Source organism: Ovis canadensis, chromosome 8, assembly GCF_042477335.2.
Source record: "Ovis canadensis isolate MfBH-ARS-UI-01 breed Bighorn chromosome 8, ARS-UI_OviCan_v2, whole genome shotgun sequence".
NCBI classification, from domain to species: Eukaryota; Metazoa; Chordata; class Mammalia; order Artiodactyla; family Bovidae; genus Ovis; species Ovis canadensis.
The window spans coordinates 60,537,138-60,552,033 of NC_091252.1; the positions used below are offsets into that span (position 1 = coordinate 60,537,138).

General features: G+C 39.5%; 2 protein-coding genes and 1 non-coding gene across 10 annotated transcripts in view; 2 read left to right on the plus strand and 1 right to left on the minus strand.

Annotated features, from left to right (window-relative positions):
• The window catches only part of ORC3 (origin recognition complex subunit 3), a 71,286-nt gene extending 57,448 nt beyond the window's left edge, over positions 1 to 13,838 (minus strand). For 6 of the 8 annotated variants that reach the window (XM_069598303.1, XM_069598307.1, XM_069598306.1 and 3 more), the window contains exons 1-4: positions 13,388 to 13,472; positions 10,627 to 10,681; positions 5,864 to 5,961; positions 3,941 to 4,085 (exon numbers count right to left, since the gene is read on the minus strand). In XM_069598303.1, the coding sequence (XP_069454404.1) occupies positions 3,941 to 4,085; positions 5,864 to 5,961; positions 10,627 to 10,681; positions 13,388 to 13,411 (322 nt within the window). In that variant the 5' untranslated portion in view covers positions 13,412 to 13,472. Of the gene's footprint in view, positions 1 to 3,940; positions 4,086 to 5,863; positions 5,962 to 10,626; positions 10,682 to 13,387 lie in introns of all 8 variants that reach the window. The other 2 variants (XM_069598302.1, XM_069598301.1) reach the window with 2 other exon arrangements.
• On the plus strand, positions 9,952 to 10,024 carry TRNAC-ACA (transfer RNA cysteine (anticodon ACA)). The gene has a single exon. It is a non-coding gene; the product is annotated as a tRNA-Cys (tRNA).
• RARS2 (arginyl-tRNA synthetase 2, mitochondrial) overlaps positions 13,538 to 14,896 on the plus strand; it is a 74,016-nt gene continuing 72,657 nt past the window's right edge. The window contains exon 1 of the mRNA XM_069598312.1: positions 13,538 to 13,660. Within this exon, the coding sequence (XP_069454413.1) occupies positions 13,625 to 13,660 (36 nt within the window). The 5' untranslated portion in view covers positions 13,538 to 13,624. The remainder of the gene's footprint in view (positions 13,661 to 14,896) is intronic.

Genomic DNA, 14,896 nt, shown 5'->3' on the forward strand with positions numbered 1-14,896 from the left:
ATACAGAGTTCCAAAGAAGAGCAAGGAGGGATAAGAAAGCCTTCCTAAATGATCAATGTAAAAAAATAGAGGAAAAGAATAGAATGGGAAAGACTAGAGATCTCTTCAAAAAAATAGAGACACTTCAGAAAACTAAGATCATGGGATCTGGTCCCATCACTTCATAGCAAATAGATGGGGAAACAGTGGAAACAGTATCAGACTTTATTTTTGGGGGCTCCAAAATCACTGCAGATGGTGACTGCAGCCATGAAATTAAAAGATGCTTACTCCTTGGAAGGAAAGTTATGACCAACCCAGACAGCATAATAAAAAGCAGAGACATTACTTTGCCAACAAAGGTCCATCTAGTCAAAGCTATGGTTTTTCCAGTGGTCATGTACGGATGTGAGAGTTGGACTGTGAAGAAAGCTGAGCGCCGAAGAATTGATGCTTTTGAACTGTGGTGTTGGAGAAGACTCTTGAGAGTCCCTTGGACTGCAAGAAGATCCAACCAGTCCATTCTAAAGGAGATCAGTCTTGGGTGTTCTCTGGAAGGACTGATGCTAAAGCTGAAACTCCAATACTTTGGCCACCTCATGAGAAGAGCTGACTCATTGGAAAAGACCCTGATGCTGGGAGAGATTGGGGGCAGGAGAAGGGGACGACAGAGGATGAGATGGCTGGATGGCATCACCAACTCGATGGACATGAGTTTGGGTGAACTCTGAGAGTTGGTGATGGACAGGTAGGCCTGGCGTGCTGCAATTCATGGGGTCGCAAAGAGTCGGACACGACTGAGCGACTGAAGTGAACTGAACTGAAGGGAACTTTTCATGCAAAGATGAGCATAAAAAAGGAGAGGAACGGTATGGACCTAACAGAAGCAGAAGATATTAGGAAGTGGCAAGAATACAGAGAATAACTATACAAAAGAGATCTTAATGACCCAGATAACCATGATGGTGTGATCACTCACCTAGAGTTGGACATCCTGTAGTGTGAAGTTAAGTGGCCCTTAAAAAGCATCACTACAAAGCTAGTGGAGGTGATGGAATTCCAGTGGAGCTATTTCAAATCCTGAAAGATGATGCTGTGAAAGTGTTGTACTCAATATGCCAGCAAATTTGGAAAACTCAGCAGTGGCCACAGGACTGGAAAAGGTCAGTTTTCATTCTAATCCCAAGAAAGGCAATGCCAAAGTATGTTCAATCCACTGCAGAATGGCACACATTTCCCACACTAGCAAAGTAATGCTCAAAGTTTTGCAAACTAGGCTTCAACAGTGTATGAATCGAGAACTTCCAGATGTTCAAGCTGGATTTAGAAAAGGCAGAGGAACCAGAGATCAAATTGCAACCATCCACTGGATCACAGAAAAGCAAAAGAATTCCAGAAAAACATCTATTTCTACTTTATTGACTATGCTAAAGCTGTTGACTGCATGGATCACAGCAAACTGTGGCAAATTCTTCAAGAAATGGGAATACCAGACCACCTGACCTGCCTCCAGAGAAACCTGTAATCAGTTCAGGAAGCAACAATCAGAATCAGACGTGGAACAATGGACAGGTTTCAAATTGGGAAAGGAGTATATCAAGGCTGTATACTGTCATTCTCCTTATTTAATTTATATGAAGAGTACATCATGCGAAATGCCGGGCTGAAGCACAAGCTGGAATCAAGATTGCCAGGAGACACATCAATAACCTCAGATATGCAGATGACACCACCTTTATGGCAGAAAGTGAAGAGGAACTAAAGAGCCTCTTTGTGAAAGTGAAAGAACAAAGTGAAAAGGCTTGTTTAAAACTCAACATTCAGAAAACTAACATCATGGCATCCAGTCCCATCACTTCATGGGGAAACAGTGGAAACAGTGAGAGTTTTTTTCTTCTTCCAAAATCACTGCAGGTGGTGACTGCAGCCATGAAATTAAAAGATACTTGCTCCTTGGAAGAAAAGCTATACCAAACCTAGGCAGAATACTAAAAAGCAGAGACATTACTTTGCCAACAAAGGTTCATATAGTCACAGCTATAGTTATTCCAGTAGTCATGTACAGATGTGAGAGTTGGAACATAAAGAAGGCTGAGTGCCAAAGAATTGATGCTTTTAAACTGTGGTGTTGGAAAAGTCTCTTGAGGGTCCCTTGGACTACAAGATCAAACCAGTCAATCCTAAAGGCAATCAGTCCTGAATATTCACTGGAAGGACTGATGATGAAGCTCCAATACTCTGGCTGCCTGATGCTAAGAGCTGACTTATCAGAAAAGACCCTGATGCTGGGAAAGATTGAGGGCAATAGGAGAAGGGGAGGACAAAGGATGAGATGCCTGGATGGCATCACCTTCTCAATGGACATGAATTTAAAAAGCAAGCTCCAAGAGATGGTGAAGGAAAGGGCAGCCTGGCATGCTGCAGTCCATGGGGTCACAAAGAGCTGGACACAGGTGAGTGACTGAACAACAACAGCCATCTATCAGGCTGTATAACCTGGCAGGAGAGAAACAAAACACCCGAGAGTACAAGCCAGCCATCACTAGGCCTCTGTTTCTCATCAGCAGATAGAAGGGGTTTAAAACTAAAACTGCACTGAAAAACTGGTCCACAGCATTACAACAATCATTCGCTGGAGTTTTGTTACTCAGAGTGGTCCTGGGATTGGCAATATGGGCATCAGCCGGACGCCTGTTAGAAATGAGCAAGCTTAAATAACCAGCAAATAAGTCTGGCCCCACCCTAGACTTATTAATGAAAATCTGTGTTTACTAAGATCCCTGGAGATTATTTGTAGGTACATTAAAGTTTGAGAGGTATTGACCTGAATATCAGGAAGAATATTTAGGTAATGAACAGTGTTAGAGACAGTATTAAATAACAGAATTAATTTCTTATCTGAGAGCTCACTAATATAAATACCTTGAATAAATAATAAATTGGAAATACAATGAAGAGTATGTTTTGAATCCAAATAAATCCAACTTTCCTTTCAAAAGGAATGAAGAAAAGTTGCTAATATTTCTTTGAAAGGAATGATGCTAAAGCTGAAACTCCAGTAATTTGGCTATCTCATGTGAAGAGTTGACTCACTGGAAAAGACTTTGATGCTGGGAGGGATTGGGGGCAGGAGGAGAAGGGGACCACAGAGGATGAGATGGCTGGATGGCATCACTGACTCGATGAACGCGAGTCTGAGTGAACTCCGGGAGTTGGTGATGGACAGGGAGTCCTGGCGTGCTGCGATTCATGGGGTCGCAAAGAGTCGGACACGACTGAGCGACTGAACTAAACTGAAATGATTCCAAAGAACTGTTTCCAATATCCTGCATTCTAGATGTTTAATTAAAATGAGATATTAGTAATGGATTCTTAAGCACCTAAAAAATTTACAATCTGCAGTCTGAAGAATCCCAGGGATGGGGGAGCCTCGTGGGCTGCCGTCTATGGGGTCACACAGAGTCGGACATGACTGAAGTGACTTAAGTAACATATTTTTATTTCATCCAACCTCCCCCTCCAAACAGTTAATATTAACACAATATTACAATACAAAATTTTTAAAAATAAGCACAGGGAAATAAAATTAAGGTCAGAGTAACTTCACTGAAGATATGACTTAAAATATATAAAAGTCACATCTATCAATATACTGATAGTTCATTACTGAATTCAAATCTCATATTAAAATAACTAATGAAGAAAGAGTAGTAGTAATACAAATTTATTGCCCCTTCATTTTTCTGACAAAAAGGTAAGGACTAACCCTCGGTCAATTCTTTTAATTTACAGATGTATGATTAATGTAAGAACACTTAATTGGTTTTCAAAGTATGCAAATTTTGATCAATGTAATTATGCAAATGAAAAAGACAAAACAAATTTATCAGAACAGGTGATTCCATTCTATTCTCAACAACAAAACCACTATTTACAAAAAAACAAACACACACATTTGTACCTAGAATAAGAGCAGCAGTTGGAATTTCTCTGAGTTTTATTTCACAGCTCCAGTCTTCAGAATTCTTCCAGAGCCCAGAATGAGATGTTTGCAGAAATTCAATGAGACTGTCAAATAGGTTTTTATTTAATTCCTCCTGTAGTCGCTACAAAGAAAACACAAAACTTCACAAGTTATTTTTAGCAGTAATCTGATACATCTTTCCAAATCTGAGAAAGAAAACAGTCATAATTTCAATTCTAAAGATCACATATAAAATGATTATTAGATGAAATTTAGAAATTCTTTTCCTTAAATATCCAGTGTTTGAGATTCTTTCCTTTAAAATATCTGATTTATTCAACAAGCATTTTCTAATCACCTTACAAATGAAAAGATCTCTTCCCTAAGAAAAGAGAAGAACTGAGATAGAACACTTACAACTAAATTAAAATACACTGTTACAATATTGTTGTAGCAATCTATGCAAAAAGTAGGACCATCCAACTTAAGCTGAGCAGGTAATATACTTAAGCCAAAGCACCGAGCAGGTGATGCAGGAGGTGATGGTGGATGAAAAAAAATGAACAAGGAATAGGAATGGGCAATGGAGAAGGCAAACAAGGAAGAAAGCACCAATCATCTGGAGAACCAAAGACATACCTAAGCATAAAGAACATGAGAAGTGGCCAGGAATGATGAGACTGGACAAAACACTCAAGGGACCAGACCAAGGAAATATATACCTGATGTTGAAGCCTTAGGATTTTGTCCTGTGGGGAGAACCATTAAAGGGATTTGGAGCAGAGGTATGATTAAATCGGGGTTAAGAAGGGTTAATCTGGTTAATCTGTGAAGGCCAGATTAGATGGGATCACAGGAGCTGTACTGGTAGTGGGGCTGGAAAACCCCTGTAGCCTGGCATAGGGCTGGATCTGCCCCCACGGGATTTGGCCAGTGGTGGCATAGGGATAAGCGACAGACCCGAAGGGTTTGACATCAGAGGCAGGGACATCAGTTAAGAGGATACAATGACAATCTATTGGGACCATTTAGATTTTTTAAACTAGAAACCATAAATCCAAACTGCTTCAAGGGTCCCACAGAATACAGGAAGGAACAAAGCCATCAGGGGGAAAGCAACAGAGGGCGGTGGGGAGCAGTAATACACTGGAAATGCACAACTCTGCCCCCTAAAGACACAAAAGAACAAGAAATACAATCCTGTGTGGTCGAACCAAACAAGTCCCCTCAAGATGCTGGCCCCACATCTATAAATCTGCTATGGTGGAGAAACTTTTCAGTGCTGAAATATTAAGAACATGGCAACTGAAAAAGGGGATGAGAGAATGAAGTAGCTTAGAATTAGCTTGATTTCTTAAATGTGTAACTGAATGGATAATTTAAAGAGTGCCACTATTTACACTGAAGCATGTGTATTACCATATGTAAAACGGATGACCAGCGCAAGTTCGATGCATGAAGCAAGGCACTCAAAGCCAGCACTCTGGGACAACCCAGAGGGATGGGATGGGGAGGGAGGTGGGTCAGGGGGTTGGGATGGGGGACGCATGTATACCCATAGCTGATTCATGTCGCTGTATGGCAAAAACCACCACAATATTGGAAACTAAGTAGCCTCCAATAAAATTAACTGAAAAAATAAAAAGAGTGCCACTATTTAAAAGTAGTGACGATATGAAAACGGCCTATGCATAGGAGCCACCACTGTAAATATATATCCCAATACCTGAAGCTAGGCTTAATACTTGAAACAAGGGTGTTGTGGTTTGTTTTAGGATATACATATTATGCTTAACCAAGATTAACTATATGTCATCAATACTCTTATAAATTGGTAGAAAGTAAAATGGGAAGCCAACAAACATGAGATGTATGATATTAAAGAAACCTTATTTATTTAAAAAAATAAAAGGGATTCACCTCAGTTTCAGATTTCATCTGCTGCCATATTAACTGGTAAGTTTCAAAGCGAAGCTTACTGTCCTCAGATGTATTTTTCCCTTTATTAAAATAGTCCTCTAAAAACACAGAAAGAAATCAGTCAGTTTCTTTTTTACATGGTAACACTTAGGAAATCTCTGTGTAAAATCACACAGGAAGTGACAGAATTGAATTTTAATAAACACCAGAAATATATATATTTTAGAATAAGTAACATTCAGTATCCTTTATATTTAATTTTATTTATAGCTATATTTTTATTATACTAATGGTATTTGTAAGTTCAAAAATCTTTTTAATTTTGATTGTATTTCTATCATTTTTAAAAAATTTCTAATAGTTTATTTAATGGTTTTGGTTTGAGGTACATACATTTAGTATTAATATATTTTCTCTATTTGCTCTTATTATAAGGTTCTGTATACTTCACATATTTGAACTCTCCTTTATTAAGTGATTCTCATTCATTTAATTCTCCTTTACTAAATGATTCTCATTAATTTTTCTGCTACTATTCTTTTTCTATTTTCATTCATTTAATTCTCATTCATTTAACTGCTACTATTCTTATTCTTTGTTCAGCTGAAATAGTATAGCACAGTCTTTTGTTTAGTCTGCATTTTACATCCTTCTTGAATGTTTTCCTCTAAATGGTTAGACATTTATCAACATACTATTTATTGCAACAGTTTTCAAACTCTTTAAACCATGATCCATACTAAGGAACACATTTACATCCTATACATGTACATCTATGAAAAACAAAAAGTCCTATAAAAGTACTTCTCATTTTCATGTGATAGCAAACATTTTCCAACCTGTTTTTAAAACTGTCAGGACCCACTGAATTGATTTCATGACTCACACTTGGGTTGCAAACTTTCAGTTTAGAAAATACTCACTTATTGAATAATCCATCCTTGCTCCCACCAATGTAAGATGCCCTTATGGTCTGAATACTTACAAATACACTTGAAACTGTTTTTGAACTTCTTTTGTTCTATCAAATCCAACTCTACTCCCATACCAATTCTGAACTCTTTTAATTATTGTAGCTGTGTAGTACATTCTAATATCAAATAGATGCAGCTTCTCCCTACCACCATCAAACATTATTCTCTTTCAAAAAAATTTAAGACATTCTTTCAAATTAATTTTGTCACTTCTCAAAAACAATTATACTGGTGTTGGACTGCATAAAGTAAAATCTATAGATTGACTAGGGAAGAAGTGACATTTTTAATATGCTAAAAAAAATTCACATCCCAAAATACTACAGGTCTCTCTTTTAATATTTGAATATGTAAAATATTCAAATATTTTATTGGCCTTATAGTTTTCCACTTCTCTTCATATTTCCTGTTGTTTACTGATAGATATTTTATTGCAGCAGCTACAAGTGTCATGGTATTAAAAAATAATTGAGAAAGTACATATTTTTTTCTGATTTCACTGAGATGCTGCTAGTATCCTTTGAAAAAGTTTTAAAGTTAACTGATAGTTTGGAATAGAAATTTTCTTTCAAGTTGAGGAACTCTTCTTTCTAATTGTTACTCAATTTTTGACAAGTACTGATTTTTAAAATTTATCAAAAGCCTTAGAATATACTGAAGTCATCATATGGTAAAAGGATAGACAAGAATATAGAATAAAAATGCAAACCAAATAAAAGCAAGAAGATACATTATTATTAAGAGATAAAACAGAACAACACAGGTCCTTAAATAGAAAAAGCTATTTTATTTATGTTTTAAATTTATCTATTTTTTAATTGTGAAAAAGTCATTATAATTTGAAGAGTAAAAGCATATAAAACAAAGTGGTAAATCAAGAGATTACTTTTTATGCTACATCAAAATATATAATTCTAACTATTAGAATTTGGAGGGGAAAAAACACCAGTAGGACACTTTAACCTGCTGTCATTTGTAGATCTGGTAGGTAAAAAGTTAAAAAAGTAGGTATTAAGATGAGCTAAAGAGGTAAGCTCTTGCTGTTGAGATTCCTTCCTGCTCCTACTCTAGAGGCTTTACTCGGGTGAACACTCCCTACAGTGCCAGGCTGCCTGGCCCTCCCTGTCTCCCTCTCCACCCCTTGCCCAGTTGGGTTACAGATGTGCAGTCATCCGCACAATGTGGAGGCGAGGGAGAGGTACCATTCTTTTATATATATGCCCAAGTGTCTTCAAGCCAAGGGGACAGATGGTGAGGAATGCAGAGCATCTTCCTACTTCTTCAGGCAATTTGTTTCAAGAACTGAAGCCAGCAAAAGCAAGTGCTAAAATCTGAATTTATTTTCCTCATTTCTGCTCCATCTTATAATCAGGGTCAGTTCCCCCTAAGAGTTTCATATTAAAACAGTATCTGTTGGCCTTTAATCAGCACATAAATACCGCCCCCAATCCCCCCAAAAAACCACCTCAGGTACTTCAAAGTTCAAACTATACAATTATACATATTAGCTTCATTAATACTAAAAATCTTTAAACAAATCTTAGTAAGTTACAGGTGAAATTCAACACAAAAAGTTCTAAGCAAAAACCTGCCTCACATTATGAGAGACAGTATTAAGTAGTGGTTAGACGGTAGGCTCTGGAATCAGCTTGATTTCAAATCTCAGCTCTGCCACTTGCTAGCACTATCACTGAGAAAGTTCTTTCTAGTCTAAGTATCCTCACATACTTTAGTGGAGAAAACAGTTTAAAACTGATTTCATAGTTTGCTGAGAGGATTAAACAAATTAACACGTGTGTGTGTGTGTGTGTGCGCCAGTCGCTCAGTCGTGTCCAACTCTCAGCCATCCCATAGACTGTATCCCAGCAGGCTCCTCTGTTCACAGGATTTCCCAGGCAAGAATACTGAAGTGGGTAGCCATTTCCTTCTCCAGGGGATCTTCCCAACCCAGGGATCAAACCCCAGTCTCCTGCACTGCAGGTGGATTCTTCACAGACTGAGCCACCAGGGAAGCCCAGCTGGTCTCAAACTGAAGGATTAACACTCTGAAGATCTACTTTCTGTGATGATTTAGAAAAATCCAATTTTATATATTTGAACTGTTTATTTTCTTAGTCAAACAATAGGATAGTCCAGTTTTTCTTTTTTAATATGAAATTAGTGCATGAGTATACTTCAGTTCAGTTGCTCAGTTGTGCCGGACTCTGCGACCCCATGAATCGCAGCACGCCAGGCCTCCCTGTCCATCACCAACTCCCAGAGTTCACCCAGACTCGCGTCCATGGAGTCAGTGATGCCATCCAGCCATCTCATCCTTGGTCATCCCCTTCTTCTCCTGCCCCCAATACCTCCCAGCATCAGAGTCTTTTCCACTGAGTCAACTCTTCGCATGAGTATACTTAACTGCACATAACTTTCCCATCAGAATGAATCTTCGTAGTACTGAATATTGAGTGGAAATACTCAATATGCCTGAGAGGAGCTTTTAAAAAAATAAACACCTGGGTCCCACTTCCAAAGAATCTGATTCAATTGGTCTGGGATAGGGTCTGGGCATCAGTGTTTTTAAGAAAGTTGAAATATGAATAAGGTTGACAGACTGACCACTGTCAGCTTGCTAGCTGTGAAACTGCACTACAGGCACGAGATATGCTACCAACAGGGATAACTGAGTGAGAGTTCAAGGGAACTCTCTCCACTTTTTCTTACAACTGCACATGAATCTACAATTACACTGAAAAAATAATCAGTTTTTTTTTTTTGGTTAAGTTGCTCAAGTGATTCTAATCTTGGGACTTCCCTGGTGGTCCACTGGCTAAGCCTCCATGCTCCCAATGCCAGGGGGCCCAGGTTCGATCCCTTGTTAGGGAACTAGATCCCACATGCTGCAATTAAGAATTCGAATGTGGCAAATGAAGATCCTGTGTGCCACAACTGAGACCCAAAGCAATTAAATACATATGTAAAAATAACTAATAATCTGCAGCCCCAATTGAGAACCAGTGCAATAAACATTTTCTGACTGATAACAACATCTTGATTTGTTTGAAGTAGTCAAGCCTTCTAACTTGACCACTAAACAGATATTTGGATATAAATAGAAGAAGAAGGACTTCCCTGGTGGCTCAGATGGTAAGAGCGTCTGCCTACAATGCAGGAGACCCAGGCTCGATCCCTGGGTTGGGAAGATCCCCTGGAGAAGGAAATGGCAACCCACTCCAGTACTCTTGCCTTGAAAATCCCATGGACGGAAGAGCCTAGTGGGCTACAGTCCATGGGGTCACAAAGAGTCGGACACAACTGAGCCACTTCACTTTCAGAAGAAGAAGATAGTATTTTTTTAATAATTTAATTTTATTGAAGTATAACTTACAAATAATAAAATATGCCCATTTAAGAGTTTGATATGTCCTAACCAAGGTTTACACTTACGTAATCATCCTATCTAGAGAACATAACCCATCACTCAAAAAAATCCCTCTTGCATTTGTGCAGTCAATTCTCCCTACCTCATTCCAAGAAATCACTGGGATTTTTAAGACAATCTCTCTTGAAGAACGGTAACCCTTTGAAGGAAATTTCAATTTGTCTTTTGAAGGTACATATGCATCTTCTTTTAGAGCCTAGGGCAGTGCCCTTACCACTTTGTCCTATGCCTTAGAATATAACTGCTATATCAACACAGTAAGTGAAGCAAGCTTAGGCAAGAGAATTACTAATTCATTAGAAGTTAGGTTAGTTCACACTTGAGGGAGGAAAACTAACAAATCTCATATTAAGATATTTTACCTATTGGCACAGAGATCTTTCTCTTCTTGAAGTTTGGCTTAAACACAAAGCAACCCTACAAAAAAGACAGAGAAAAAATAGCACAAAGTCAAAGCAGCCAAGGAGTAGACAAATCTGATTAACAAAGTATTTCATGAATAAACAGATTTTTTTAAGGCATTTCTTTAAAGTGCTAGGAAATCATCTTTCTTCAATCTGAATTACAGAAGGGAAATTCTTAAACAACAAGGGAATTTAACACTTCTTTCTCCTCCCTCCCATGGGGAGCTCTTCTTTGATTTTACTCTTTGGGAGCTAATCTAAGAGACAAAGAAAATAAAAACTGATGAAATTTAAACCCATTAAAGCTCCATTTTTATAAAACCTAGTGAAAAAAGAACATTAATATGAACATCAAGATGATAAAAAATACTGACACCTTCCCATCTCTAAAGAAACATTCATTATTTAATTAAATTCCAAGTATCTAGAACCTTGGCAGGGCAGACAATTCTGGCTACTGATTCACCTTACATATCTTTCTTCATCTGAAAAAATCCTTACTCATTTATCCATTAAAGTTTGACTCCAATTCACCTGCTTTGGGAACCCTTTCCCAATTTCTCTAATCAGAAGAATTATTCCTTCCCTTAATATCTCACAGTACTTGTATATCTTTATTTTGCTTTGTTTTAAATTATTTTCCCTATGTAAGATAGCTATTTATGAGTGTCTCCCCAGTTAGTAAGCACCTTCAGAGTACAGACTGCATTTAACTCATAACTGTCTTCCCAGTGTTTAGGACAGTGTTAACATATACATTAGGCAATCAGTATACAAAATGGATAAATACTTGTCAAATAATGTTTTTGGTAATTTCCTAGCTACACTGAGTTTCATATTATTTGACTAGTGATACACAGGCCACCAGCTGCTGGCCCTATGTTTGCTCTACAATCCTAAAGCTGTATCATGGACAGCTTCTTCAAGATTTCCATTTCTATGGAAAATGAAAGAAATATATCTAGGAAAACCCATCTCAGGATAGATCCAAGGACTGCTGTACAAATATAAACTGGCCATGTGAATTGTTGTTGAGTCACTAAGTTGTGTCTGACTCTTTCATGACTCCATGGACAGTAGCCCGCCAGGCTCCTCTGTTTCATGGGATTTTCCAGGCAAAAATACTGGAGTGGGTTGCCATTTTCTTCTCCAGGGAATCTTCCTGACCCAAGGATTGAACCCATGTCTCCTGTATTGGCAGGCAGATTGTTTACCACTGAGCTACCTAGGAAGCAGGGTCCAAAATAAGAATTGTGTCTTGAACAATTTTATCTGCAACTAACCGAATGATTTAAAATACACAAGTATTTTTAAAATTTTTTTTTTTTTTTTTTTAAGAAAAATCTTTTGGTGCCATGACAAGCTTGTCACTGCCTCCTTTCTATAGCCACATGCGATTCAGGAGCAGGAAAAGGAACCATGAAGAGCCCTGGAAATGGATCCCAATATATGGCAGCGGGAGTAATACCATTATTCACTTTGACCTACTGGTCAAGAAATGGTGTTGGAGATGGAAGAAGACAGGAGGAAAGCCAACAGCCAGAAAACATGACAAGGAAAGAGAAGTTTAGTTTAAAGCAAAAAGGAAGATGACAGTTCCATAAACCAATGAAACAGTCCTTAAAGATTCTCATTTACGTAAGGTGTCCTTCATAATTATGTCAATACAAGCATCTCTTATGTCATAAATGCTTTCCTGAAAAAAGAAAAAACCATAAATCTCTCACAATCCTGCAAAATATACAAAAATAAGAAAAGCTTAAGCAACAAAAAGGATTAGGGGACAGACCACTCAAAACCTATGGAACCAACAGGAAAGAAATTCAAAAAAGGGGGGATTTAGGTATACATATAGCTGATTCATTTGTTTTACAAGGACAGGACTTAGCAACTGAACAACAACAGAAACGAACACAACACTGTAAAACAACTATACTCCCAATAAAACTTTTTTAAAACGTATGAACTTTATAACCAGGGCAAAATACAAACAGCATCAACCCTAAAAAAAAAAAAATTACTAGCAGTGACAGCTCATCTGGCATTTGCACCTAGCATCACAGTCGCTCAAACTTCAGTATGCTTGAATCCTATGGTTTGTAGTTTTTCCCAAATATGTAGTCTTGCAAAGTACTGAATCTCATAATCTTATTCTAACGTGGTTTTAATTAAAATTAACAATTAAATCCATGGTATATCCTTCATTAATTTACTGTTTGAACGGGAGAAAAGTCTTTGCAACTGTATCTGCATTCACAGGTTTATCACACAACTTAAGTTTCAGGAGCTTCCAGCTGTACTCCTAATATTATTAAGCGGCACTCAGTGTCTAAAGAAGCCCTAAAAGAACTTTTGGTAATAATGAAAATATCTGCGTCTATTTTGTTTACCACTTGTATCTCGGTACCCAACAGCGTTTGGCCTACAACAAACAACAGAAGGAAAAAAGAGGGCAGACTAGGGCACATCCTCCCGGGATCCGACCTCCACAAAGCAGAACTTAAAACCTCCTCCGAGGCAAAACACTAAGGCATTTCGGCGTCTTCGCTCCCCAAGCAAAGTTGGCCTCCACTAGACGCAGAGCAAAGATGCCTCAGCTCGGCCCGCCGCTCCTGCCCCTCGAGCCAGGACAACTGGACAATGTAACCTCTGCTTCATCCTTCCTTCACAAGAGAATGAGGCAGCTATGGAGTCCTAATGGGCGCCCGCCCCCACATACCTTGGACACGGAAGAGGTAGCCATGGCTCCTGCAACCGGTGGAACTCCAGATGCACTCGGGATTTCCCGCGCTCCCTCGCGGCAGCGGGGCGGAGGTTAGTAGCGGGCCACGCTGCTGTTTGATTGGCTGGCAGCACCCTTCGGGGCGGGCTTCCGGCGCGCGTAGGCGGGGCGTGCAGAGAAGGGAGGAGCGAAGTTCTGGACCTTCCAGCTGGAACCCGCTTCGTGGAGTCAGACATGGCGTGCGGTTTCCGCAGGTCCATCGCCAGTCAGGTACGGGCACGGGAACTGGCATATGGTGGACCCCTGAGCCACGAAGCCCCTTTCACCGCTGCGAGCCAGCCCCCAGTCACCGGGAGGCCGCGCGGGTTCTGCTGATACCCTGTTTGTTTTTCCCGCTTGCTTTCGGCTTTCAGGAGGTGCTGGAGCGGCCGAGGCAAACCCGGTAGAGGGTTGAGCCTGCGGCCCAGATCAGTTTTCAGGGTGAAAAGTAAACCTTGAAAGGCGCACATTGCTTCGCTCACGGCTTACCGCCCCGCAGCTCAGTGAGCGTTAGCTGGATAGAAAGTCAGTGGGCCATGCCTAGACCCTCTAGAAGTTAGTGTTCCGTTCTAAGTGTAGTTGATGATGGATCTGAATTTCCATTTGAAAAGAGCTAACTTCAAAACCAGTCATTTCTCTTGCAGTCATTTTGGCTGCCCGTCCTAGCGTTATTTTTGCTAACTCCAAATGTAACACGAGGCCCTATTTGTCTTGATTTTGAGGCATATTGTTCCTGGAAAACAGTTTGCCTCTTGAGGGGTGTAGGGGCAGAAGACGCAGCCAAACCAAAGATGAGAAGGAAGGATTTATTACTTGCCTCAAGTACGGAGAAGTGGGGGTTGCCAAGGGTTACCTTTCCCAAAGCATAATCTTATCAGCTGGCAAAATCGGGGAGGTTTTAAGCTAAAGGTATTGTGCATTTTCGTGAAGGTGCTTGAGCAGGTGAATTCCATATCAGATTGAGTCAGTGGTTGAGAGTATAAGGTTTAGTTGAAATCACCAGGGTCAGAAAGGATCAACATCTTCATTCCTTAGGTTCTAAACAGTCTGAGTTCTTAGCTAGCAGGCAGTTAACCCTCCTTAACCTGGGTGGACACCTAGTTCCAGTAGAGGAATTCAAAGTAGATTGTTTTGTGTATCCTCTGAGGGGTAATTAGGATTCTGCCTTCTCCCTGCCTGATTGACTGCTTTTCCTTTTCTTCTGTATTCCCTCACTTTCCGGATTTATAACTTTTTGAACTGCCTATTTGGAACTCAAGGAAGAGCTAGAGGGCTGAAGGGAACTAAAAGTTTTTTTATACCCAAGAGGGACCCACAAGGTCCTGGTTGGTTTCAGTCCCTTTTCTTTGATGCTCCTCCTCAGTCTTGAGGGGATCAGGTGTTAGACAAGAAAGGGAATAATATTTTGGATTGAGAGGTTAATCGGAACTTGGCAGAGGAACTCGGTTTTAGGGAGAATCAGTTTCA